General features: G+C 45.2%; 2 protein-coding genes across 8 annotated transcripts in view; one reads left to right on the forward strand and one right to left on the reverse strand.

Moving 5' to 3' along the window:
- KDM2B (lysine demethylase 2B) overlaps positions 1-16,214 on the reverse strand; it is a 110,600-nt gene extending 94,386 nt beyond the window's left edge. For 2 of the 6 annotated variants that reach the window (XM_074554692.1, XM_074554691.1), the window contains exons 1-4: positions 10,324-10,478; positions 9,081-9,225; positions 5,920-5,998; positions 2,171-2,217 (exon numbers count right to left, since the gene is read on the reverse strand). In XM_074554692.1, the coding sequence (XP_074410793.1) occupies positions 2,171-2,217; positions 5,920-5,998; positions 9,081-9,225; positions 10,324-10,374 (322 nt within the window). In that variant the 5' untranslated portion in view covers positions 10,375-10,478. Of the gene's footprint in view, positions 1-2,170; positions 2,218-5,919; positions 5,999-9,080; positions 9,226-9,403; positions 9,583-10,122; positions 10,264-10,323; positions 10,479-16,138 lie in introns of those variants that run through there. The other 4 variants (XM_074554690.1, XM_074554689.1, XM_074554693.1 and 1 more) reach the window with 3 other exon arrangements.
- LOC102070380 (calcium release-activated calcium channel protein 1) lies at positions 9,854-26,938 on the forward strand. Of its 2 annotated transcripts, none has more exons than XM_074554709.1 (2): positions 9,854-9,989; positions 24,681-26,938. In XM_074554709.1, exon 2 carries the CDS (start codon positions 24,687-24,689, stop codon positions 25,245-25,247), a length of 561 nt encoding a protein of 186 aa, XP_074410810.1. In that variant the 5' UTR covers positions 9,854-9,989; positions 24,681-24,686; the 3' UTR covers positions 25,248-26,938. The 2 variants fall into 2 exon arrangements, with proteins under 2 accessions (XP_074410810.1, XP_074410809.1); XM_074554708.1 differs by lacking the exon at positions 9,854-9,989 and adding an exon at positions 16,929-17,215.
- Positions 26,939-27,720: the final 782 nt, after the last annotated feature.

Raw genomic sequence — 27,720 nt, forward strand, 5'->3', positions numbered from 1 at the left:
GATTGAGTAAGTTCTCAAAATACCACACATTGGAAATGCAAACCTGGAGGTTCAGGAAGATCTGAGGGATCTGCCATGACATCTCAACATCTCCAGTGACAGGAGATTTAACAAAACAAGACTTTTATGTCCTTTATTTGAATGTTAGGTAGTGAGTGTAACACATGTAACATAAAACTAGAAAAAAAAATCAGCAATGATATGCTATAGGAAGATGCTCACTAGTGTTTCCAGAAATAATGAGTAGATAATTTTAAAATTTGGCATGGAGACAGGAATTCCCCCATGTGCTCTCAGTGTCAATGTGGCTGTTCCACCCAGCACAAACTCCACAGCGAGAAAAACGATTTCCCACAAGAACTCTGATTGTTCAGGTACAACTCACAGATATTTTAGATCTTTTGATTCAAAGTTTCCACCTGTGATGCCAAAAGTCTTTTATATTACAAAAAGGGCAGGTGACAATGTTCTGGACCACATGATGGGCTCAGCACAATGACTCCAGAGGGAGTTTGCCCAAACATGATGGGAAAGGATCCATGATGTGAAATCTGGCCCAGAGCAGGTCCAGGGATTGCTGATCCAGCTGTGAGCAGGCACGCTCTTACATTAAACTTAATGTCAAAGTTAATTACAAATGTTATTTCTGCTCTATTGTTTCATAAATGCAATTTTATTTATAAATATCCTCTCGCTTTGCTGGCCATGTACACAGGAATCTCCACCCCCTAACACTTCAAAGGACATCAATCTTGAGGAAATGCAACTCCCACACTCTGACTGTTACACAGGAAAAACACTGTTGTTATGCAACACTACACTGTTCCAAAACACCTCAATGTCAGACCCTCAGAGACAGAAATTGAAATTTATCAGCCATGGAACAAGTTCAGAAAACTGCAACAGGGTCCAGATAATTACAGGGTTTATACAATTATACAAAGCTCCTCCCCAGCAAAAAGGCTTTTTTCTGTACCTGCAAACGTGCATGTGCAGGTATTTAGGAAATCCATAAAATTTAGGAGTTTATTTTGTAATTTAATGCAGATTGACCATCAAATAACGCTTCCCACCCTACTTCCCAAACATTTTCTGCCAGATATTTGGGGCTTTTTTCCTGAGCTTATAAATGGTCATAAATTAAGCAACATTGCTGAGTTGTTTGTGAAGGAAGGTTATCAGAGATAACCCCTCTCTCACTGATAACCCCAAGTGAGCAGAAATGAGGCACAAGTTCCTCTCCTTTGTTTTTCTTACCTACATCTTTTCCAGACTTGATATTCCTATTGACAATAAAACTCAAAGAGTAATTTTTAAAAACACTTGTCTTTCAGAATGCAGCATTTGATCTAATTTTAAAGATAAACTGCTGCCACAGGACAGGTAAATAAACTGAGTTAATTCCAACTAGCAGGAATGCAGTTAAAAATCTCCAAGAAAAACTGCAGCCAACACATCCAACATCCAGCCTGCTCCACAGTGACAACTTCATGGAGTGCAGGATCACTATTCAGTAACAATTTCAGATAACAATAAATAACACACCCATCTTCAGTAAAAACAGATTTCAAAGAGACATACAGTATAATCTCCTAGTCAAGATGTGGCTTTTCTTAGAGTTAAAAAACATTAATTTTGCAAAGATTGCTAGGAAACATTTGATGACAGTCACCAGCTCTCTGGTTTGTGTCTCATCAAAAGCCAGGCAGTTTGCACGGCTTTGTGCTCAGCCTCTCTTTACAACCTTCCCTCAAAGCACCACCCTGGCCTGACACTGATAAATACTGAGGGGAGAACACAGGCAAAAGGTGATACAGCTCCAGTCACACCTTTACAAACAGATGCTCCACTAAAGATTTAAAAATAAAAAATAGGAACTCAATCAATAGAGCTGCTGCTTTCCAGGATCACAAAAGTGTTTGCAGGACACCTGTTAAGAGCAAAAGCATTCCCTCCCTTCCAAAGGCCAATTATCCAGCATGAGATCCGAGTCCGGTCAGCACAACTACTAATTAGGGTTCTCCCAGGCTTTTTAATTTACAAATTGCTTCTCCATGCCTTCTCCCAGATTCTGAAAGTTATCACAAATGTCTACAAACACAACTGGACAAGTATTTAAAAGCAATTCTGTTCTGTATAGAGTTAATCCAGTGCATTCAAAATAACTCACCCACTAATAGCTTCACATCTCGAACGGTGAAATCCGGGTCAGGCATTCTGTAATTAGCAAAGAAAGCAAAGTTAAATACTGTCAAGATAAGCATGGCTACACTCTCGTTACCATAATAAAGGAGAAATAAATGTATGGTGCTCTTTGTCCATAGTGCAGGAGGTGGAATCAAGCAAGGCCCCTCTCAAGTGTGGACAGTGCAAGTTTTAATGACACACATGACATCTTTGCATTGGCAAGTGTACAACAGTTTTTCCACTCACAATGAAAGAGAAGAGGTGTCTTTTTGAGCACTTTTTATCAGCACCAGAGTGGGAGAGAAGGGAAGGGGTTGGGAGTGATTTCAATAAAATCCTAAATGTTTATAGCTTGTTAAGCAACTCGTGGTGCCTCATGTCTGCTCCCCAAGGTGAGCATTATCACACTTGCCAAACTGAGGCACAGGGCAGTAAAATAACCTGCTCAAAGCCACATCATCACAGGTTGGAATCATGGCTTGGAAATAAAATATATTTTTTAAAAAAATTTAAAATAAAGCCGTTTGTTTAAATGACTGTTCCAAACCTCCTTGTCTGGCAGAAGACATCCCGGCTGTATTTGGTGGGTTGGGAAATTGTTCAATTCAATTTGGGCTAATTCAGAGCTAAATTAAATGGCAGCATAATTGGTTCAGGGATGTTGATGCATTTACAGGATCACTTCTAACACAGGCAATGTTTTAGGGCATAATGTAATTAGAGAGTAGCCTGGTCCAGAAGTGAGTTCTACATGTCAGGGAGAGAGTAAAATTCTGCAGCACAGAAACTGGATGGAAACAGAAAACAAAAACAGTGCTGAGGTTTTAAGGGTGATTGACTTCATTTTACTGACAGTATTTCACACTTCACATTGCACAAAAGCTGACTAAGGAATTGTAATGAAAAACAGCCCAGTGGGACGTGCCAGCTCAGTGCTCTGCCCCTCTTGTACTGCCCCACGTTGAAGATTAACAATTTTCTTCTGGACTTTTGACATTATTTAGTTGAAAATTAGAATAATCCAGCCCATGGGCAAACATGCAGAACAATAATTTTTACTATTAGGAAAACACTGAAAGGTAAAGTTAAAAACTACATTTACTGGCATGCACATATCTTGAGAACTACTTGCCAAATTCTCTTTGTCCACTTTCTTTTACCCTTATCACCTTCTCTGGTGGGATGCAGAGGCTGGACAGTATCTTTTGTTAGTTCTCTGCCAACCCTCACATCTTTGCATTTGGCTGTGAGGGCCTCACAGCTTTGGAATTCACTCCCTCTCTGGAATGAAACAGCCTGAATCTACTGACCTTCAGGGTTCATTCAGAGCTCATCTTTTCTTTCCAAGCACTAGAAAGTCAGAAATAGGGGAAAAGAGACAGGAACCATTTGTGGGCAAAAAGAACATGCCAGGCTTGTCTGCAAATGACACAGCTTGCTTGTGTTTGGTGTCAGAAAGGTCCAATAATTAGATAGGCAATCTTTTTCATATTCATACAAATCAAAATAAAAATCAACTGCCACACTCCCTCTTACACAATTAGGGCTGGTTTGCTACAAAAATATGTTAGCAAAAATCCCCAAACCAACTGTTTTCTTGAATGTCACCAGTCATTTGGTTTTCTGTTTATAAATCCAGAACAGCAGCAATGCAAGAACTGTGCAGAAATGTTTTTCCCTTGATGTTATGCAATTTTCAGACAAATGCATCTTGTGTAAAACCACCATGAATGCTTCCAAAGATTTCAAATATCATAAAAGGTGGTGAGGAATAGTACAGCAGGGTGACTTAACACCAAAATGTGACTGAGTACATTGGAGATGTTCAGCAGTCTGTAATAAATCAAATTGAGTTGCTGGTTTCCTCAGAGAAGAGAAATGCAAATGCCTCAGTCTGCACTGGGTGCATTTTTGCAAATGTTTAAAGATTTGCTAGAGAACCTATTCAAATCCTAATGAGGATGAGCTCTGGCCAGCACAGGTATCTGATTAACTACAAAACAATGCGAGATAAGAGATAACACCTCTGCAAAGAGCATTCTCTTCCTGAGTTACAATCTGGGAAACCGCCCTCCAAGAAAAACAGCTTCTCCTCTGCTGGGAGATCACAGCGGGGCTTTCCTGCTTCCAGACCTGCAAGTGGCCCTTCGTGATGGTCACAAGTACAGAGGGAAGCAATTTGCAGAGCTTCATTGTAAGGATTTTTCCTCATTCCTCTCATTCCTTGCCATTTCAGAGCACCTCCAAGCACAGTAAGCCAACTGTTCAGCTCTGTACCCCTGCCAGGCACAGACAGGCAGGCTCACTGCTCAGCACAAGCACAAGTGGAAGCTTGCATCAGCAGATATTCAAAACATCAAAAGTCAAAAAATCATCTTATGTCATGTATGTTGTGGACCATTGCATCTCAAAAGTCACCCTACAGCTCTGGATCACCCAATCCACCACATGATGATGTTCACAGCCTCCTGTGATTGAAGCCCAGGAAAGTTTGTGTCTGCAGGATGAGCTCTCATTTCCACACTCCTTCACCCTGGAGCATGAGCTGAACTGGTACCGTTGGCACAGCAGTGGGAACTGAAACATCTTCCCAGTTTTCTTCTTGAACTGAGGGGAATTTCATGGGAACTTCCCCAAGCCCAGGAGGAGGATCTGGGTGCTGGGAAGGTGCTGCTGTGCCTCCCAAACACTCCCCAGCCTCACCCAACAGCTCATGGCTTCTTCAGGAAGAAATTCCTGAAGCTTTTACCACTTGTCCCTCAGAAGCAGCAGTTTAAAACCAATGCATACAGAGAGAGCCTACTGAGCACTTCTTGCTCAGAGTTCAACATATAAAACTCATTTACTGCATCACCAGAAGCAGCACAGCAGCTCCTGTTTGCTGTTATAGCAAAAGCACACATGGTTGTCAAATACCCCAAACTCTGCTTGTCTCTTTCTCTCTTTAAGTTATACTGGGGTGCCTTGATTCCTTTTAATTAACAATTGGGACTCCTTGGTCCCCTAAACTGGGAGGTGTTCCACAGCTGGAAACTAAAGTGAAACTGAGCAAAGTAATGATGCTTTCAAAAAATTATTTCTCTTTCTTTCAGCAATAGTCAGTTAAGTGATCCTAATTTCCAAAAGTATCAAAGAACATTCATCTAAACTATGGAATAAACACTGATAATGCTTTTAATACTTCTCTTTTAGACACTGTCCCTGTCACAAACAAAGTTGCAGGATTCTCTTATTAAAATACCAAATCCTTTATACTGGATATTAACAAAATGCCACCTCAAAAAGGCTCCAGTGATCTCATATTTAACTAGACGTTATTAAATATTTACAAAGCTGTAACATTCTGAAGAGACATAATTATAATGGAAAACGACAGGCATCATTAGAATCCCACCTGCAATGAATGAAAGAATTGAAAAGTCAAAAACTGAAGGGAGTTTGTTCTGACATTACAGCATAGATTGGCTGCAAAAACCTTTGGATTTCATTCCTAACTTTCACTGCTGACATATTTTTGACTGTGTAGTACCATGCTGTATGCACTTAACTTTTACAGACTTCATTATCTGCTTGTTTATAAGTGGAAAATAATCATTTCTCCTCTCAACTGTGCTGACAGTCTTACTAATTGCAATCCATTTTGAGATCATCAAAATATCAGATACAAGTAAAAAGCATAATGGTTATTTTATAAAAGCATTTATTAATCACCAAAAGTTGGTTGTAACTTACTTAATTCCCAGTCCATCCTTATTTCTGAAGATCAGGGGGACTCTGAGAGCTTCTCTTTGCACATACTCAAAAGTGAAATCTGTGGAAATGAATAAGAACAACATCCAAAAGCAATTACAATGGTGTTGGCACCTCACAGTTACATTTTCTCAGACTCTCCCCATTTCCCTTTTCTCACCAAAGAACTCCCTATCACCTAAAGAGAAATAGAAAGAATGCATATTTTAGATCCAAACCGGAAACCCAGTGACAGACAATGCTGTCCCAGCTGCTCCCTATTTTTCCTGTTCACTGATGCACATAAAATAGAAGCCAGTCAGTTTGTCAATTAAGGTCTGTGTTGAAACACCCAGGCTGTAATGAAATACCAAATTAACAGTTAAAAGATAATCCTGACCAAATACTGCAAATCAGTCAGGTATTTTTGGGGCAAATGTGTAGTTTAAAATGTATGTGTAAGTTTAGATTTTCTAAGTTACACATTTCTACTTAGATAAATACATGTTTCCTTGTGAGTATTATCTGGTTCTACCAGAGAGCTCTAATTCCATGAACACATAATTCTTTTTATGTGGGGGTTACTCTTGGTTTCAACAGAGCAACTTTTCTTTTAATTAATCAGCAATGTAACTCCAGGAGCTGATAGTCAGATTTTACACAGCTCCTAGCACTTGGGAAGTCTGTGAAAAATGAATTGTGGGGAGTCACAGTATAATACACAATCAAAGTGAAAATTAAACATAAATTTGTCACGTTAACACCGGCCAGAATTACCTTGTTGCTCCTCTCTGAGGATTACCCAGGACTGGCCTTTCCTGGGGATTTCTCTATGCATGGTCTGACACAATAGCAGTGATTTGGGGATTAGAGAGGAAGTTACAAGGCAGCGATTTGGGTGAGCCATGGCTACAAAACCCCACACTCAGTTTGGAGCCTTTAGCCACAGAGAGCAGAGGAATTCCTGCAGCAGCCATGGACTGTTTCTATGGCTCTGCTATTCCCCCATTTTACAGGAAAAAATGACTTTTACAAAGCCTTTCCATGCACGGCCTGGCAATGGAAAGCACTGCCTGACTGTCCAGCACCACAGGACGCCCTGCCAAGGGCAGAGCCCACTCCCTGCAGTTTATTCAGGCACACACTCCTGGTGCAGTTTAACTCCAAGATCCTTCCAGCTGTCCACACCCCTGGGCCAGCACAAACACCTCAGCCTGAGCTGCTATTCCTGATGTTCCTGTGCTCTAAAACCCACACTGAAAGCAAGAGGAGAGCCAGAGGCCAAACTCCCATGCCTGCACATGCACTGCCCTCTATTTTTACTTTTTCTTTGCTGTATTCAGTTAGTAATTATGACAAGTAGGGATGTAATGTTCCTACTTAAGAGTTACCAAACCAGAGCACTGTAATTATCCATTTACAGGAACATTAAAACTACAGAAAGTTTATTGCCACTAGTGTCAAAGTAAGTGTAATGAACCCTCCATTTAACTAAGGTTACCCAGTAAATATTTCTGTGCTAAATAAGTCATCCTTGCCCATAGGCATCCCCATTAAAGCTATTGCCTTTTGGTAAGCAAATAAATAAACTACAGAGACTTTTCACAGACACTGATCCAAGTCAGAAAGTCAACAAACATCAGGAGTAATATTGGTGGAAGAAGCAGAGGCACCTATGAAACCTCGCAGGATAGACAACAAGCAGCTACAACAAACTGCATTTCAAGCCAAAATTCACACCACTTCAAGATGAGTTATCATTGAAAATAAAAAGACATGGGAAAGAAAAAAATATTGCTCAACTAATTCCATATGTTCATAACTTGTTTTATTCTTACATACTACTGTCATTGTTTCGACCAGATTCAATTCAACTCTTAGGTTTATAGAGGAAAAAAGTGAACCAATAGTAAAAATAAAACCAGAGCAAATAGCAAGGCAGATCCTTTCTTCCTAATGCCCCAACAAAGCATTTAAATCCCTTGTGGGGTTGAACAAAGCCGACACAGACCACAACAAAATAACAAAAGACACTCATTTATTTTCAAGTTGCCTAGAAAGGAGAGAGCTGCCCAGAGATTTTGGAGCTGCCCAGTCAGGGAAGATGTGGATTGTGCTGTCCTTAGCATGGAGCAGTGGCAACCACTGGAGTGTTTGGAAGCTGAGGGTAGAATGCAAACAATTTCTGGAAAATTAATTAACATTTTCCAGCTAAAAAATAGTTGCTTGTGTTTTGTTTGGAGGAAGAGGGGTCAGGGTTGAGCTTATCTCCTAAACAAATACCTTCCTAAGTAAGATAGGTATTTAATTTCTCCACCACATCAACTTTTCTAAAAGGAGCTTAAAATGCTCATGCCAAACTAAGCCTAAGGGAGAAAAGGAAATTTTCTAAACTCGATTAGTGGTTCCACACAGCTAGAGCAATTTCAGGAGGATTACAGCCAAAACTTCTTTCTGAGAAAGCCATCCTAAAGAGGCTCCTCGGTCAGGCCGAGTTTTGGCGATAGCCATGTGGGATTAGGGATCCGTGTCAGCAGCACAGCGGTAAATAAAGGTGACCTGCAGCCCCCGGATTCCCGGCACAGCTCTCCCGTTTCCCCGTGCGCCAGAGCGGGGCTGTCTGGCTCTGCTTACCCTCCGGAATTCCAGGCACCTCAGCAAAGCGAGGAACTTTGGGGAGGGGAGCGCTGTAATTTAATATATGATAGACACACAAAGAAGTTATTGACTTTAAAGTCTCCGAGCCTGGCGAACGGGCTCATCAATCGCACCCTTTCGCAAAAGGGGTCCTGCATTCAGGAGGGGGCGGAGGGGGAGCAGGAATCACCTCTGGCTAGGTGGGGGCTGGGGTTTCGGCCTCTCCCGTGCCAGGAGCTGATTCCTGCCCAGCCCGGTGCGGGCTGGGGGAGCTGCCGTGGATCACCGCGCTCATCCCGCACCGCTCCGGGGCAAAACCTCCCTCGGGGTGCGGGGGAACGGGCCGGGCACCCCCGGGCCGGGCCGGGCTGCAGGGCCCCACCAGCAGCCGCCCCCGGGTCCCCTCGGGCCGGCAGCGTCACCGGATCCCCGGGCCGGGGCGCGGGCGCGAAATCCGAAGCCGGAGCGGAGCCGCACGTGGAGGCGGCGGCGAGCGCGGCCGGACAGCCCCGGGCCGGCTGGGTTACCTTTGCCGTCCATGGCATGCACGAAATCCCCGTGGTACATTTTACTCTTTAATTTCTCTTCCAAATTGAAACTCCTGATGCTGACAATTTCCTCCACGTCCGAGAGGTCCTCGTTCTCATCGTACCGCCTTCGGCCGATGCAGCGCTAGAAAAGACACAAAAACCAAAGTAAAAAACATTGTCCGGAAAAGAAAACATCGAGGAAAGCACATGGATCGTGCACAACGGTTTGATAAACACATTCTAGGGGAAATAATTAAGATGGCAAGACACGAACTGAACAAAACCTGGACCCAAACAAGCTCCAGCCCCGCTGTATGCACCTTTTCCATCCCGTGACACGGAACTCGGCAGGAATAACAGGTGCTTGGCTTCAGGAAAACTCAAACTTGGGCTGCTGAGCAGGGGCTGGCGCTGGAAGGCGAGCGGGGGACACGTAACTCGCCGACAATTCACAAGCTACAGCACCGAAGCGTTTTGCAATCCCGTAAAAACCCTTGAACGGCCGTAAACGCTCGCTAACGACCCGATCATTCTTTTAATTATTATTATTATTATTATTGTACGTGAACACGAGCTAATTCCCCGGTGAAGGGAAGGGGGGCGAATCTTCGCATCTGATGCCCAGCATCCCGGTTTCGGTATTTACATAATCCGAGTGTTTCCATAGTCACACCGGAAGCGGCGATTTAAAAACCAGATCGCTTTATGTAACGCCGCGATGGATGCGCAGCCCCCGCGCTCCCCCCGCCGCCCCGCACGCTCCACAACGCCGAAAGCGCGGGGGTCCGCGGCACCGAGCCCAGGGCGGGGGATGTAGGCCCGGCCCGGCCGAGGCCGGTGACGCTGCCCCGGGGAAGCTGCGGCGGGCGCGGAGACGGGGCTGGAGGCGGCGGGGAGCGGCACAAGGTAGGTCCCCGGAGGAGCGGGGGGAGCCCGGTGCACCGGGTGCCGCCGGCGGCGGCTCTGCCCCTCTCGCCCTGCGAACCCGCCCCGCAGCCCCGCGGACACGCGCGGTGGATCAGCGCAAACCCGCACGCACCGGAAAAAATAATGATCCATGATCGTCCCACCCTGCCCGTCCCTCGGCTCCATTCCGCCCCTTCCCCGCTGCCTCAGCCGCGCTCTTGCAAACTAAGTCGCTCCGCTGCCTACGTCCCGCATGCATTTCTCCCTTTGCAAACAATTAAGCAAAATCAATTAAAAGGCACGAATAGGAAAGAGACCGAAGCCAGCTACACACCAATCTTCTTCCAGAGTCTTTCTTTGCCTCCATTTTTTTTGAGAGTTTCATCACTTATTTGTCAACAGTTCCTGTCCTGCATATTTGGCCCAAATGGGGAGGAGGCAAAACAAAAGCCATCCAGGGCTCGCTAAAGTTTTGCAATTTTGCACCAGGACTTTTTTTTTTGGGGGGGGGGGGGGGAGAAAGGGGGAGGGCAGGGGAGGGGGGCGGCGGCGATGCCTTTTGCAAAGTCCTAAGGAACCATGTTCAGGCGCTGCGTGCGGAGCGGGGCGCAGGCGTCGCAGTGCCCGGAACGTAAACAGCGGCGGGGCCGGGGGGATGGCGGGGGGGCGGACCGGGGACACGGCGCGGTACCGGCCGGGCTGTCCGGGGCGGGCGGGGTTGATGTCCGGGGGCACGGCACAGCAGCGGGGCTGGGCTGGCCGGGATGGAGGGAACCCCGGGGTACCGAGGCGGTACCGGCGCTGGGCTGGCCGGGATGGGGGCTGGGTGGGATACCGGGGCGGTACCGGCGCTCTGCTGCTCGGGATGGGGGGGGCTCGCAGGGGTACCGGGGCAGCACCGGCGCTGGGCCGGCCGGGATGGGAGGCTGGGTGGGATACCGGAGCGGTACCGGCGCTGTGCTGGCCGGGTACCGGGGCGGTACCGGCGCTGTGCTGGCCGCCGGCCCCGCCGTGCGGTGCTCGGTCACGAGTGCGCGGCACGCAGGCGCTGAGCGGCGGCGGGGGGACGGGGACGGGGCCCCACAAAGGCGCGGACGGTCCCTGGGTTGGTACCGGAGCCCCCGGGATGTGCCCGAAGAGTTGAGTGGTTCTGCTTAACCGGGGATAATTTGAGCTCCGCGAGTATGCCCGACTCCAACGGCGTAAAGCCGGGACGAAGAGTGGTGAATTAATGCAGCAAACACTTTAAAATAATGTTATAATCCACGGACTTGGGTTAATTGCGGCGGTGGCTTCGCCCCGTGCCTCCGCACACGTGCGGTGCCGCTCGGCGCGGAACGCGCACCCGGCCGGGGCCGGCACCGCTCCCGGCGCTGCACCCACGTGCCCTGCGAGAGCCGGCCATAAAACCCAGAATGTATTGTAAATAGTGCTGAACGGGTGATAAATAAACCGAAACTGCTCTTGCAATATGCATGTACAACAGGTAGTTAGAAATCGCATGAAAAAGAAGAAAAAGATGCTAAAAATGAGCTTCTGATACAAAAAATCTGCAGGATGGAGATCCTGCAGTTCCTAAAACTATCGGCGGGTCTCATTTCTACAACACCCCCTAACATCCACTCTGAATTGATGCTGAGCAAGCATTGGGACCATCTGATTGCAATAGCAGGGTCAGAGTGCAGGTTTTGAACAGCCCCCAGGTTCCACAGCGTGGCTCCTCTCTGAAGTGACATCCTTTACTTCCCCTCCACATCCCCCAAGAAAGGGAACATCAAAGGATACCCAGACCAGGGTCGGGGCTGATGGCTTCGGCAGTGCTCCTCTGCTTTGCTTTTTGCAATCAGTTAAGCATCCTAGGTATTATATGAAATATATTAAGTGTTAATGCAAAATTTAAAACACATTAAAATTCAACTTTGCAGGCCTTGTCGTTGATCTCTTTGGAACAATCCCTATTTTAATGATCTGTGGATAAAGGCAGGAGAGGATGGAATTCTAACAGGATTTAAGGCAGCGAGCTTCTCCTTCTGATTCTGCCAAGAACTGTTTGCAGAATCTTGAAAAATCATGTAATCTTTATCTAACATCTCCGTGTTTGCAGATGATTGAACTTTATTACGGTATGGAAGTGTTTTATAGGCTATATATTGAAGTGTGGATTCCAGATGTCTGTTGGAGCAAGTGCATTATTAATCCATAATCCTGAGGAGATATATACATATCTCGACCTTTCAGCCAAGATTACTCAATCTTAAAATTAAATACATGTGTACATCTGTAGGATTGAGGTCAGAATACAAGATAAATGGATGTTACTAGAGAATCATCAGACAAAAAACACATCATCCATCCATGCTGCAAAAGTCTACCAAAAGAGACAGAACAGAGACATAAAAGAAAATCAACTCATTTTTCTAAATATTTTTTTTTGGACATGGACAATCTGAGACTCTTGGTGTATCAAGCAAACCCACCAAGGCTGTATCCATCACATACACCTGGAAACATCAGAGCACATTATGGAAGTGTGGAAGTAAATGTTTCAGAAACAACACAGTTTCTATCTATAGATCTCCAAAAATAGAAGACATTTTTTAAAGCTTGTTTTAAGACAGAAATTATACCTACTCAGCTACAGTTCATTATACCATGGAAATAATCTATGTCAATAACAAAAAACCTATCCCAAACTTAAAAGATCTGGGGGAAAAAAAGGGAGGGGAAATGTGTAGGTTGTGGACGATGAGAATATCCATATCACAGCTGCATTAGACAGGATAAAAACATTTAGAAGCAATATTAAATTCCCATGCTTAGTGCTGGCTGCTGAGGGTTGGGGCTGATTTTCCCTCTGAGCAGATCATGGCACTGCTTCCCAACAGTGCCCAGAGCTGGGCCCCTTCAGGCAGTGCCTGGATGGGACATCCCAGGGCTGACACAAGCCTGGCCTTCTTCACAGTCAGAAATATGTGAAAAACACTTAAAAATGCTCTGCTTTTCTGACACTGTGATGTAGTGTCAAAACCACAGCATCAACTGTGCAAAGGGAGTGGTGGTCACTGAGAAAGTGGCTGGGCTGAACTTTGAAAAAAACACTAAAACTTTTTTTTTGCTGGATGTTAATGTAGCTTAAATTATTTAAGATCTAATCATGCCAAGGCGCTGGATCCTGACCTCGTTAGCTCGGAACTGGGAGCTGTCATTTAATTAATGTTGTACTGCAGGGCTCATGCTGAAACCAGAGCTGAAGTTCTCTGCTGGGGAAGGCTCTGTGAAGACATGGGATCATTTCACCCCACTGAGCTTTAAAGCAGGTAGTTCCCATTGCACAGATGGACTGGACTAATCTTAAAGCATTTTTTCAAATATTGTTTATCCTGTAAGATCTACCATTCTATACTTTCTTTACCTTGGGTTAGGATGGAAGCTGAGATATTTAAGCATTTCTCTGCTTTATGAAGGAAGCTGAAATACAATTTTGCTAGACATGGTAGATCAAAATCTTTCCCCTGCAGAAATTCCATCAACTAAATGTTAAGCTGTGCTGTAGATGGGATTTGCAAAGATGTTTCCCTTAACCTCCCTGGCAAAGCTGTATTTGCCTTTGCAAGTTCCAATGTGTTGTTTTTAATGAGAGCTACCATGACTTCCACTTTGTGGTGGCTTGATTTGGTTGGGTGCAGTAACAGGAACAAATGGAAGTGCTGATTTGCATGAGGAGCTGGAGATCCGTTCTAGCAAAGCTGCTCTGCCAGGGCAGCACCTCGGTGTGCTCAGCACCGGATCACATTAATCACAGGGTGCTCAGCCAGCCCGTTCAGCCTCCTACAGAAAATACAGAAGTACATTTTTAGCAGAAAAAAAGAACTGTGAGTATCCTTGTGACAGTGTACAGATTTCTCAGGGCTTTCTGGAAAGAAACTTGGACTTCTGCCACCTGCTCCGATTGTGTTCATGCATAAATGATCCAGAGAACGGGTTGACATTGCCTCTAATTAGGGGTAATAACAGCCTGCTGCTGAAAGGGCCCGTTCCCTTTCTCCTGCATGTACATCCCTCTCTTTTCCTGCTCTGGGTCTGGGGGTGCTGCAGCCACGGGGACAGTCAGTGCAGTGACCCCATCCGGCAGCAAACTCAGCCATTAGGAAAAACAAAATAATATTTCATTCGGTCAATCCAGTGAAGTTCTGCAGCCATTTGATGGGCGCGATGCACAGGCTGCAGAGGGCTGAGATGAAGGGAGAGGGCAGGACACACCCTTTTGGTGGCCTTCTGCAATTGCACGGGTCACAGGTGGCAGCAAACCCCGGCCCTGAGCCCCGGCGTGACTTCAGAAGAACTCCCTGAAGCATTTCTAAGAGTTAATTAAGCATGGCTGACTCCTTTAGTTTCAGCTCACTCCAGAGTGGCAGTCTAGAGGTGTGTCATAATGAGTGATAGAGTTGGAAATAATTTATCCTGTTTAGTTTGTCCCTCAGATGGAGCTGTAAAATGGACAGAGGGAAAAGGTGCACTGCTGTGGTCCTCATGCATTTTTTCTGTTTAATGAATTGATTTTTCTTTTCTATCTTACAGGAAAGGAATGTTTATTTCAAAGCTACAACACTGAGGCTTGGAATCTCAAAATGACACATGGGTCTGGTTTGGAAAAGGGCATGAGATGAAATGCCTTTGCTGATTCTCCAGGTCCTTTTCATACTGTTTCTCTGAATGAAATACAGACTCAGCAGAACCTCAGTGTTTAATGTTGTTGTATCTTTCAAAGCCCTTTCCAATAAACAGGAATAAGAGTGATGGACAGGAAAATAGAGGAACAGGGAGTTCAAAGAGTCTGTTTTAATACAATTATTTAGAGAGACACTTGAATCCTTGTCAGATATGTCTCTTGCAGGTGGTTCTTTTTTTAGAGAAATTGATTTTAGGGAACAGGTCAAGACCTAGTGCAGTAGGACTCCCTCATGATGTGACAGTTCAACCATAATTTTGCACAGAAACAAGAAGAAATAGTGAACACTCCACACTGGTTATGTACATGTACATACACATTGGTCATAGCTTATGAGCAGCAATGCAAAATATTTTTAAGTATATAATTCCAGAGGATAGAGACTTAAATGTTTTTCTGAGATGTGGAGGAAGTTCTAGTTACTGTTTTTGAGGGTTATCATATCTCCCAAGAAAAAAGTGATAAAAAAATGATAAATCCCAATTGGTTTGCTCTTAGCCTCAGGCACCAGTGGGAGACATTGAGAATGTTGATTGTGGGGTGGTCTGTTTTGGTTTGTTTTGAGGAGGGGGTTAATAATTAAAGCACACCAAAGAAAGAGTAGTGTTTTATAATCACAGACTCACTTAAGTTGGGAAAAATTTTAGGATGATCAAGTATAACCACAAACCTAACACTGCCAAATTTTAACTTATGCTGGACTTCCACTCAAATGGATCCTACACAGCAGTAGAGAGAAAAAAGAGAAAGATTGTGGCCAAAATTCTGTGGAGTCTGTGGTAAAAGCAGAGGCTTTTATGGAAGGACAAAGTCAAACTCATTCTTCTACTGAGGTGTTTTAATGCCCCTGTAGATAAAAATCTCACCCGAAGTTGTTTATAACAAGAGAGCTGTGTTTATTTCCTGAGAAGGAATGAGATCAAATCTACGTGGTACAGGCAATGCCTCTGAAGACTTCAAATCCTTACGATTATTTTTCTTGAATGTTTTCACTACATCTTTTTAAAAAGAATGCCTTGTACATGAAAAGCATCAAGTGACCTTGTTGGTATCGACTGTCGTTCCCTTTGTTGTGCTTAAGGAAGTGAAGGATCTTGCAAATCAGAAAGGTGTGAAGAACAAAGCAAAAATGTTAAAGACAATCTGCCGTGATTTTCCTACTTGTAAATAAGGTGGAAAATGTCAAAACAATACAAACTAGCGATGCTTTTGATTGCTAATGGAACCAGCGTGGATTCATCTCCTAGGTGACCATCCATGTGTCTCTTAATAGTAAAAGTATCCTTGTCGAGTATTATTTATATTGTTAAAGTCCTACTTTTCTTGAATACAAATTGATAGCAACAGGTTTGTTTCTTACATATCCCTTAAGTCTCCTGGTGCACAAATGTGATGTGGCACAAGCAATGTATTACCTCACCTTTTCAGAAATCACCTCCAGAACTCTGCCAAACATTCACCAGGGAGTTCTGCTCTATGCCTCAATTTTCCCTCTGTAAAACACAGAAAAAATGAATTATGGTTTACAGGGTGTATGTGAACCTGGTAATAAAAAATCTTTCAACACTGGCATGTGTAGATGTTGAAATGTTCTGCTTAATCAACCTTATCAAGTGCTTGTTGATAAAGGCAGGCTTATCAAGAGCTCTGGGCCTACGAAATGTTGTGAAAAACCTGAACTACGTGACACGTGACAAAGGGTTAGCTGGGGCAGTTTTAATTAGAAGAGAGGGTGGTTGTTCTAACCGGTCTGGATCCACATGTTGTGTCCGGCCTGGACAGGTGTAGGTTGGATGTTGAAGCATTTTAGGACGGGGCACTACAGAAGGAAGAGGCTGAGGCAGAGCTTTGTGCTTTGTTCTGAGGGACGTTCTGAGGGATCGGGTCCGCCCTGGGGAGCGCAGGGTTTGGGCTGAGGGGCACAAACCCACCCGAAACTGCAGATTCCTGTCAGCGGCACTCGGGCCGAGCTGCTCACCCGGGGAACGCGGCGGGGGCTCGGGGAGGGGCTCGGGCGGGGTTCGGCCCCACAGCCCCGCCGGGCCCTCAGCGCCCTCAGGGCCCGCGGCTCTCCCTGCGTGGCGCCCCCTGGCGGCGGGTGGCGCACGGGGCACAGCGCCCGCCCGGGCTGAGGCTCGGGGCTGCCGGGAAGCGGCGGGGCGTGGCCGAGGGCGGGGCCTGGCGGCGAGGACCAATGGGAGGCAGCGGGGCGGGGCGCGCAGGCTCGCGGGGCGCGCGGCGGGCGCGGCCCCGGGGCGGCAGAGCCGCGCTGCCGCCATGGGGTGTTAGCGCGGCCGGGCCCGCTCCGCCGGAAAGCGCCGCCACCGCCCGCCGGCCCCGCTCCGCCTCGCCTCGCTCTGCTCCGCTCCTCCGCCCCGAGCCCATGAGCCTGAACGAGCACTCGATGCAGGCGCTGTCCTGGCGGAAGCTCTACCTGAGCCGAGCCAAGCTGAAAGCCTCCAGCCGCACCTCCGCGCTGCTCTCCGGCTTCGCCATGGTGAGCGCCCGGCCTGGCGCGGCGGGCGGGGGGTGGCACGGGCCGGGAGCGCTGCCGCCGCCTCTGCTTCTGCCGCCGGCGCGTGCTGCGGTGAGCACGGGGGGCCCGGGCCCGGCGGGGAGCGGGGCGGGCGCTGCTGCCGCCGCCGCCCCGGAGCGCCCGGCCCGCCCCGCGCAGCGCTCCCGGCAGCTCGGCGGCTTCGGTAGCGCGTTTGTTTTGGAGCGCGTCCTGGCACGAGCTCAGAGACGCCTCTTGGCTTTTATCTCCGCCAGATAATGCAAGATTTAGTTGATTGTTACGTGTTTTGCCCGCGGAGGATGCTCGGGACCGCAGAAGCCGCGTGTGCCGTGGGCAGCTCGCTGGGTGCGCGGTCACCGCTCCGTGTTCCGGTGCCGGGAGCCGAGGGCCGCGCACGGAGCCCCGCACGCTGCTCCGCTTGCGGCGTTTCCATCCCGCTCCTCTCCCAGCGAGGGCAGGGGCAGCTGTTGCGCTGCAGCTGCTTTTAAATAAACCAAGAAATAACAGCCGATTAAAGTTTGTGGTGCCGCTCAGGCTCATCCATCATCAGTCCTTTGCAGTTGCGAGGTTTCTAGTTTTTATTTAAGAAAAACTTGATTGTTACTTGGTTTGGAATTTTGTGCGTTGTTTAGAAACGCTTTTATTCGTATGTGTTTTCTTTCGAGTTTGATGTGAAGCGCAGTCTAGTTACCCGAATTATGTCACATGCGAAAGTTCCGAATAATTTGAAATACAGTAACTCACAGACTTCCTCATCTGCCCAGACATCTGACATGCAGAGCTGCAAACTGCCCTCAGCCCCTTTATGCAGCTGTTAAAAATGCTTCACGGCTTATAAATTCGCAATTTCACTCCTCTGTCTTACTTTATTTTGATTTTTTTTTTGCCTCGCTTTTAACAAACCGAATATTTTCAGCGGTTAAATCTGCTCCTTTCCAGAGCCATTGTTCCAATGATGCTGTTGGAAAACACAGCAGCCTGCTGACGGTCAAATAAATGTCAGTGTCCTCCTTCACTGGCTAAAAACAGCGCGCAGCCCTGGGGAGGCGGCGGAGCGCTGCCCGTGACTGACGGGCGGCTCTGGTCGCGCTTCTCCTTGGGGAGCGCACCCGGCTCAGCTCACACGCCGCTCTCATCGTGCCTTCTCCTTGCTGAGCTCCCGTTCTGCCTCTCGGAGCGGTTTGTGGCTGCTTGAGTCAGCTCTTCACATCGGGAGAGAACGTGGGGAAAAATCTGTTTGTTGGGGTTTATCAATTTTCCTCTAAGGGAGGTTGCATCACAATGTAAATGCTGTTGTTTTAAGGTCATACTTAACATCTTGGTAACTGTATGGTATGTGGGCTCAAAATCCGTGGATGTATGAGGTGAGGCTTCTATTTGTTCCTTAATTCAGTTCTCTAGAATTCTAGGGGTTCAGTCTCCTGCTGTTGAAAACTGCTGCTTTTGAATATGTTGCTTCTGGAAATTCGTTCCAAGTAAGAAAATCCCTAATTGCCAGGAATGTTACATGTAAAAGAAAATCCCTAATTGCCAGGAATGTTACATGTAAACGTTCATATTTAGAGAGAAATCCACTTATTTTTCTTCCTTTAACAAGTTCAGCATGGAAATCCACCCGGAGTGTCTTTGCTTTGCGCTGACAGACCTAGTCCCAGTCCTCTAGCTAAGACTTCCTAATCTTGGTTCAGAAGAGCTGAGTTAACTTTCCAGTATTTTTAGATGTCTTTTAAAAACTTTGCTGATCTTTTAGAGTTGTTCCTCTGCCTCGAAAAGCTGGGCTGTTCTGTCACCCTGTGCATTGTTTACTGACTGCAGTTCTTTGGCACCTGATATTCGAACTGCTGAAATACATTCTAGGCTTGGATTGGAGCTGGCACCAGAAATGCAGGGTCATTGTTCCTCTCCTTTCCTTATCAGGCAAGGAAGAAAGAGTTTAAGTGACACATCCAGGACCACCCAGTGAATTGGGGAATTGTCAGAGGAGGAACGTGCTGGTTTCCATGCCAGCCCCATTGATCCTTGCTCTTTGATTAAAGAGTGCTTGCATCCTCGAGTAGAAGCTGAGTTTATCCCCGTTGAACTGCTCCCTTTCCATGGACTATTTTTATGTCTAGCTGCAGCCATTTTGCAAAGCTGATTCCCTCAGGATTGGTGATGTGCCCTGCTGGAATGGGGCATGCCAGAGGCATTGCTGGGGTCACTGAGGTGCGCTGTGAAACACTCAGCAGGTTTCAAACCCTGAAGTGTTATGTTTCCTGAGAGAAGATTAAAAACCTGTTTTACAATAAGTTTTGCTTCAGAGCTTCACATCGGGATTTGCTACCGTGTGTGAGCTTCAGAAACAGTTGCAGGGGCTGGTGATGGCAACTGATGTGAGAGCTGAGCTCCCCCAGTGAACCTGAGCATTTCCTTCACTCAGGTTTCCATGGATGCTGTCATCCAGTGCCATATGTCTGAGGGAAAATCCATAAAGTTTATAACCTCATTTAGTACACTTTTCCAGTTTATGGAGCCAGCTAGTAGTATCAATCCCCCAAACTGTTAGAGGTAGAGAAAGAAATTGTAGATTGTAGGGGATGTGTAGTGCATTAAAGAATGGAGGATTCATTCCATACACTGGTGGGGGCATCAGATATTTCTTACTTCTGTATTATAACCCAGATATTGTTGCATGATCTTGCTTCTCATGCTTGGCCTTACCTGTTTTTATTTTTTACAGTGAAGAGCCTGCTGGCAGGTTATTTTTGTCTGAGCAGTTATTCTGACTCGTTGGCATCATTTTGTCACCAAGGATGCATAACACAGTAGCATGACAATTGTACAATATGGGAATCAGAAACCATAGGAAAGTTGTTAAATGCCACTAGTTATAAAACCAGAGAACTCCACATCTCCTCCTGCCACCAATTAACTGAGTCAGAACTATGGGTCTGAATTATACACTGTGGTTGGCTTCCTTATATGTAGGATTCAGAGGTTGATATTTACCAGCAAGCTGCTTTCTTTTAAATACCTCTATGGTCCAAGCTGGCTGGGCTTTGTCTGGATGGGATATATATGCTTCAAATATTGAATATCATCAAAGAACTGTCAACTCTTGCCTTTGAAATATGGCCAGTGTGGTCTCCTGAAGACAGCTTCAGGCATGTTCTGCAGAAGACTGACTGCAGAAATAAATATTTATGAAATTGATTTCCATAAAAACAGTTGGTGCTGAGGGAAGGTTAGGTGTGACCTGGGGCCACTGGTGTCAGCTGCACAGGTGTCATTGTCTAGTAAAGGTCACATGGCTGTTCTAAATTCTCAAACAGTCTCTGTAGAAGTTTTAAGTGGTATTTAGCTGGGTTGTTGGTAGAATAGCAAGAAACAGTGGCATTTTGTAACCTGCAGGGAAGAGTTACAGGCCCAGTTTTGTGGCTTCTGCTTCCACTTAACCTTCTGTAACACTGCTGCACTTACAGGTTACAGCTGTGCTGGAGAATCTTGCCCATGCAAAAAGTTTCTTCTGTTCCAGTCACAAAAGGAAAGTTTTGTGCCTCCTTTACCATCCCTGTCTCGGTTATAGTTGAGCAGGGCAGGCAGTGTGGAGTGTTTGGGCTCCTGCTGTTCTGCCTTGGAGCAGCTGTGGGTGGCTGCTGGAGTTTGGAGGATGTAAAGAGGATACTGAGCCTCTGGATAATCTGGACTTGTATTTACTGAATGGATTTGCTGTAAGTTACACTGTGTAGAAGAATTACCTCCTCAAGATGCATTTGCTCCAATCACACGGGTATTGCCTTTTCATGTTTGCTAGCAAAATAAAGTGAGATCCTGTATTTGTACTCCAGTGTCAGCATTAGCAAATATTAATGTGTTTTGCCATTCTGCAGCAAACAATAATCTGCAGAGTCGAAATCCTGGACTAATGGATGAATGATGCTTAGTTTCCCTTCTGTATGAAACCAGTAAATAAGATCATTATTTTGACTTATCTGCTTTTAATTTCCGGTGAGTTCTTCTGGCTCATACAGAGCCTCTGTATGAGTTGTTTATAACTCTTTATGAATGGTGCAGACAGTCTGTGAGAGCCTGGCGCTGTGCCTCTGTCTCTGGAGTGAATTGTACTGTCAGGAGAGCAGGGAGCCAGCCAGAGGAGCTGATTCCCAGTGATGCTCTGACACTCAGCTCATTATTGAGTTTCCTCTGGGGTCCCACCCATAGACAGGCAATGATGGATGGGCCTCAGAAATGCAGTTGTGATGTTTGATCAGCACAGCTTTCTTTTTAGCCATTCCTGACATGCTAGACTGTACAAGATGCAGTCCCAGTTCAGGGTTATATTCCCACCAGCCCAAGCTCAGAGGCATCTTTGTGGGGAAGGGAAGGAAGTAAATGATAAATAATAGCTCATAGATAATACAGATTTACATGAGATAAGGCATTTTGTTTCCTTTTCTCTACAGCACTGTCTACTGATCTGAAAAAGATGTAAGCCTGTGATTGTAATTTAAGAGCAGGAGCTTTATTTAAGCCCCTCTGGTCTAATAAGACATGGGAGCCTTATGAATAAGTAAGTGAAATGAACTTGGTCAGTATACTGAACTTAAAAAGAAGTTGAAATTCAGGTTTTTCTAGAGGGCAAATTGTTAATTTTCCTGCAATATGGTTGTAATCAGGCTGCTGTGACTCTGAAATCCAGGATTGTTAAAGGCTTAACAGAGTTATGTGCCAAAATTCAGTTATCTTCTCAAAACATCTGAATGCCCACCATTTTTAGGCTTATGAGAGATTCACTCTTGTGTCCTGGTGTCATGACTCCTTTGGTTTTGTCAAGAAGCTGTACTTCACATGTACAGCTTTGTCAAGAGCCGTAGTAAATCTGTCAGTCATATCTGCAGGATGATCTGAAGTTAAAGTTAGCTCCTCTTTGAAGCAGGGATTAGCCCAGATGACCTCCTGAGGTGTCTTCAGCCCACGTTACACTGGGATTACGCAGCAAGGCAGGGCACTGGCAGCTCAGCAGCTGCACGGTCAAATCTGCAGCAAGTGTCCAGAGAAGCTTTGAAAGCGGTGAAGGATAAAGTGCTGAAAGTGTTGTGTTGGAAAGTGTGCAGCCACTGACGACATTCCTGGCCTGAGCAGCTCCTCTGAACAAGCAGAGCAGGAACATGCCCTGCCTGCAACGTTGGCGTGTACCTGTGAATTCAGGCTTTGTGTGAATTTGGATCATATCAGGTGACCTCATCAGGGCCCTGTTCCTGCAGGTATTGCTTTACAAGAGCAGTTGTGATCTGTTTATTTTGAAATTGTAGCATGAGCAAAGGAGGGAAGAACTTCTGACACTGTGTGTCTCTGTTAGAAAACAGGCACAGGCCCTCTTGGTGAAAAATGAAACTTTTTGTTTTAGGTGCCTGGCTCAAGCTTGGCTCAGGAAGGAAACTCGGAGTTGAAGAGTTGGCAGATTTTCTGCTAGTTTACATTGAAAGAGTTCCCAAGTTAGCTTTGCTGAGAGTTTGAGGAGACAGAAAACATGAACTGATTTTTTGCTTATGGGTCAGGCTGGGATTACTCTGCCAGACATGAACACAAGGAGCTCAAAATCAGATGCTCGATTTCATTAGTATGGAGGCGTTGATAAATGGAAATATCAAATGTCTTCAATGTTTGGCAAACTAAATACAATCAGTTCTTAAAATAAAATAAAGTCTTCATCTCATGAAGCTCTTTAGTGCCATGTTTATGTTATCATACTAAGAACTAGGATAAAGGATTAAAGTGTCTTGTCATGCTGGATGGCTTTGAGTCTAGGCACAGCAGAAGACTTACAAGAAAAATCTTTAAGTATGAAAATGAATCCTCAGTGGTGAAGGATTGCAATTGTTCTGTGAAAAACACAGGAAGCCCAACATCCCACGAGTACAGTGAGACTTAACAAGCAATCCTGCAGAACAGAGACCTGACAAGCAAATGTTTATCCTCTCAGTCATGAAGTTTCCCACAGCTGAAAAATGGTATTTTTAAATCCTCGAGCAAGGACTGTATATGCATTAATATAATTTCAGAACACTTGGAAACTGCTTGCTAGTTGGCTGGGTTGTTAGGCTTATGGCAATAAAAGCTTTCAATAAAGGAATTAACAATTGGCAAATGGCCTCGAATGCCTGTTGGAACATGTCTGAGCAAAACCCTGGGTTGCCTTAATGTATTGGGAGCATTGGTGATTCAGAGTTCTTCTGTCCTGGAACATGGCTAAGGTGGGATCCAGGACTGGGTTAGCTTGGCTCAGCTCTTGCACAGTAGTGAGGGTTGAATGTTCCTTTTGCAGCTGTCTTTGAGCCCTGGTTTCCATGCCTCCCTGCACCTGGATTACCCATGGATCTTTCTGCCTATCAGCTTGATGTGCTTATATTTCAGATTACTGTCAGGTTTTTTCCTCTGTATTTTACCTGTGTTTTGTCTGTTTAATGAGTTTTTTTGAGAAAGAGCACTGAACCTAGAGATCTTTGTGCATTATTCCCTCTTTGGAACCATCCTTTGTCTGAAAGGCAAATTTATCAGGAAAGATCATTTCAGGAGAGCTGTTGGGATTAATGTCACTCATCAATTGCACATATGCACAAAACCACCTGGCAGTTTTAAAACCAGCTAAAAGGCATTCTAATTAATTTTATTTGTCAGAATTATTCCAGCTGGTTTTATGAGCTTCCTAGGGCTGTTATTTAATCTGATTTTTGTACTCCTTAGGCACAGGCATGCATGAGATCTGAGGTTACAAGAAGGTCATGGCTGCATGTGGTAGTGGAGGGCTGGAACATCTTCATGAGTGGCCTCCTCTTTGGGGGAGCAGTGATGCCTGGGAGCATTGTGTTATCTTTTCTGGGGATGCCTTTCCTCCAGCCTCCAACAGGCTTGCTTGGCTGCCATGGGCATTTGGAGGCTCACATTTTGAATCTGTGTTCCAGAGTCCATTTAAATACTTGAGTGAAAGAATATAGCTGAGAGCCCCATGGAAAGGGGATCTTTCTCATGAAAGATTTCTGCACTTTAGAACTTCAACCCAAACGTCCAAGGAGAAAGGACCACCGAGGTTGTTTCAGGCAGTCCCCTGCTTTCACAGACACTTCAAATACTTCATAAGTAAAGATCAAAAGCTGTGTCTCCAATATAACACAAAAGAAGAAATATTTCACTTAGGGAGTCCAAGGGTGCTTTGCTGGCATGAGCTGAAGGTGGCAAGGTGGTGGTGGGTTTGCTCTACAACAGAACAGTAAGTATGACAACAGTGATAGCTCAGACCTAAATTTGGACCTAATGAAGAGGATGCAGATTGACATGAAGGAAATGTAAATACAGACTTACTTTGTTTTTATCAGATGATCTTCCAGAATCATGGTGCAAACCTTGAATAACCTATGGTCAAATCATACAAGCTGTAGGTAACTGCATCTCTCTCCCCCTTCCTTTTCAGGTGGCTATGGTGGAAGTTCAGCTTGACCCAGACCACGACTATCCTCAGGGGCTCTTGATAGCCTTCAGTGCCTGCACTACTGTGCTCGTTGCAGTTCACCTTTTTGCACTCATGATAAGTACCTGCATCCTTCCAAACATAGAGGCTGTTAGCAATGTGCATAACCTCAACTCTGTCAAGGAATCTCCTCACGAGCGCATGCACCGGCACATTGAGCTCGCCTGGGCCTTCTCCACTGTCATTGGGACTTTGCTCTTTCTTGCAGAAGTGGTGTTACTGTGCTGGGTCAAGTTCCTTCCTTTAAAGAAGAAAACTGACAACACCCCACAGAGCAACAGTTCTACCATCACATCAGGGCAGGCAGCAGCCATTGCATCCACGTCCATCATGGTGCCCTTTGGATTGATTTTCATTGTGTTTGCAGTCCACTTCTACCGGTCCCTGGTGAGCCACAAAACAGACAGGCAATTTCAGGAACTCAATGAACTTGCTGAATTTGCACGGCTCCAGGATCAACTGGATCACAGAGGTGATGCTGTCACCTCAGCTGTCACCAATTTTGTGTAAACCTGTGCTTAAGAAAATTAACCCACTCTTCTGCTTCTGCCTTATGGTGACTCCCTGTGGATGAACTGGTTGAACTGCTGATTACTGTTTAAAGAATAATTATAAATATTGTTCTAACCCTTTAGAGAGGGAAAAAATGTTCCTTTCATACAAGTTTTGCTATCTGAAGGAATGGATGGTGGGGTGTGATTGCACTGCATGTGCAGCCCTCCTCCTGTGAACACTGTCTCGCATCTTTCTCGTTAGTGCTGAATGGTGGCTGTATAAATACATGGAAAATAACATTGTACATTTGGGTATTTGTTAGGAATGGATAGAGAAGTTGTGGATTTTTTTTCTCTGTTTATCTGATGTTGGCATTTACTAGAAGATCCTGCTTGTCCTATCCATATTGCATGGCATGATACAAATTACTTGGGACATGCAGCAATTAGCGCTCGGTTTCAGCGCTAGCGCTGCTCTCCCTGGAAAGCCTGACAGATGGTAGGAGTGAAAGCTTTCCCAGCACTTTCCCCAGTATGTTTTGCTGCCAAGTAATTATTACTTTGCTGATTTCTGCAGTGCCTTTTTCCCGTGGCACTTACACGTTTTGTAACTTGCTAAACACCCAGGACTAGACTTACTGCGATGTGGTGTGGCCACATGAGTAGGAATGAGACTCGACTCTTCTCTTCCATGGAAGAAAATCAAAGCAATAACTGTTTTTTAAAGTTCTCATGAGCTGGCACATATTATCTGGAGAGATAGATTTGCCTGTTTCTCTTTGAAGAATCCTTTTTTAAAAAGAAGGAGCTAGATGGAAATTATCACTGGATAATTTTTTTGCTTGAAAATCAGAACCACTGCTGTTTCTTTTCCAAGCCAAAGTAGTAATTATTTTATACTTTTATACTGAAAAAATATTTTTAATAAATCCTCAGAAGCAAGCAGCAAAAGGTGCTTTCTCTGTGTTGGATTCCCAAGTAATTAGCTATGCCTTGGTCTTCCTTGTTTAGAAAAGTGTTCTCCTTGCTGAAGTGTTGTATTTAATAACTCATTATACATTTTTGCTTCCAAAGGATCTGGAAGACAACTTGATGTATATTTATTTATGAAAGTAGGTTATTTGTAATTAATACTGCTGCTTTCTTTCAGACACCTCTGTGACAGCAAGGCTACTGTGTTGTTCATTTCCTCTGAGCAAAAACCTCCATTTGATCAGAGGTTTGCCCAGGAGAGATTCCAGCAGTTGTCCTGGGCTGCTTCAGTCATTCTGGCTGTGTCTAGGAGATGAATTTTTTTGGAGCACAGTTCTTCTGTAGAGTAGCTTTGGGCTTTCATGGGTAAAAGCTGTTTTTTGAACACAAATTGAGACAAGCCAAAGGGAAAAAAAAACAAACTTAGCTATCACTAGTCACAACTATCCCTGTGGAACAGAACCCTGGGACAGGAGGGACTGTGACAGTCCAGGGAACTGTGCCTGACAGCCTGGGCTGAACCTGGTCTCTCACCCAAGCTCCAGCTCAGGTTATTCCCACATATTTGCAATCTGCACCAAGTGCCTGTGGAGTTCAGGTGCAGTGTGGTTGCTGCTGAAGCAGATGGGAGCTGATCTCTCCTGTCAGCAGCACTGCAGTGCAAAGTGTTGACAAGGTCACCTGTGGTGCCTTTGTATTCTAAAAACATAACTATAAAAAAAAAAAGCAAAACAACCTGCTGGTCTCTTTGTTTTTTTCAGCAGCAGTTGTGGTTCACAAGCAGCAAACAGCTTTCCACGTGGTGTTCTCACCTGTGAAGTGAAAGTCCTGGCATACAGAGGCCAAACTGGATTTTCTCAGCTCTGCCATGACATGCTCCAAATATATTGTAATCCTGATGTAAATCTGATGGTGAGGATTGTAGCTACAGACTCACAGGTGTTTGTTCATGGAACACTGGAAGCATTGCTTTAGTAAAGGCAATAAGGAAGCAGCATTTCAAATCACAAAATGTATTTTCCCATTCAAGACAGAACTTTATCAGTTCTGTCAGGGAAAACAGGCCCCTAAAATCCCCCACTAAATGAAGAAAACCTGACCTGGTATTCACACCAGAGCAACTGATTGGAAGGGTGTGGTCAGGTGTAAAAATTGTACTTCTTTCTGTAAATTTTGTATTTAGAAGTTATATGGTTCTAAATGGAAGTCCAGAAAATCAGTTTTCTGAATTTAATTTGTAAAATTCCTTGCTGTTCTGGATAAGTATTTTGTATCTGAATTTTTCTTTGATTTGTGGATCTTTTACAAAGTGACTAAGAAATGTGGGATTTTCTTGTTGTTCAAGACACACAGAATTAGAAGCTAGTGGGACATGGTTATTTTTAGTTTTCTCAAGCTGGTAGGCTCTGAGCTAATGGCACTGTTATTACAGCTAATTTTCTGACTATTTTCTGCACTTTAAGCCATGATATCAAGTATGTTTTTGTCGTTTTCCACCTGTGGAAATGGTCATGAAA

The sequence above is a fragment of the Zonotrichia albicollis genome, chromosome 18 (genome assembly GCF_047830755.1).
Source record: "Zonotrichia albicollis isolate bZonAlb1 chromosome 18, bZonAlb1.hap1, whole genome shotgun sequence".
In the NCBI taxonomy this organism is placed as follows: Eukaryota; Metazoa; Chordata; class Aves; order Passeriformes; family Passerellidae; genus Zonotrichia; species Zonotrichia albicollis.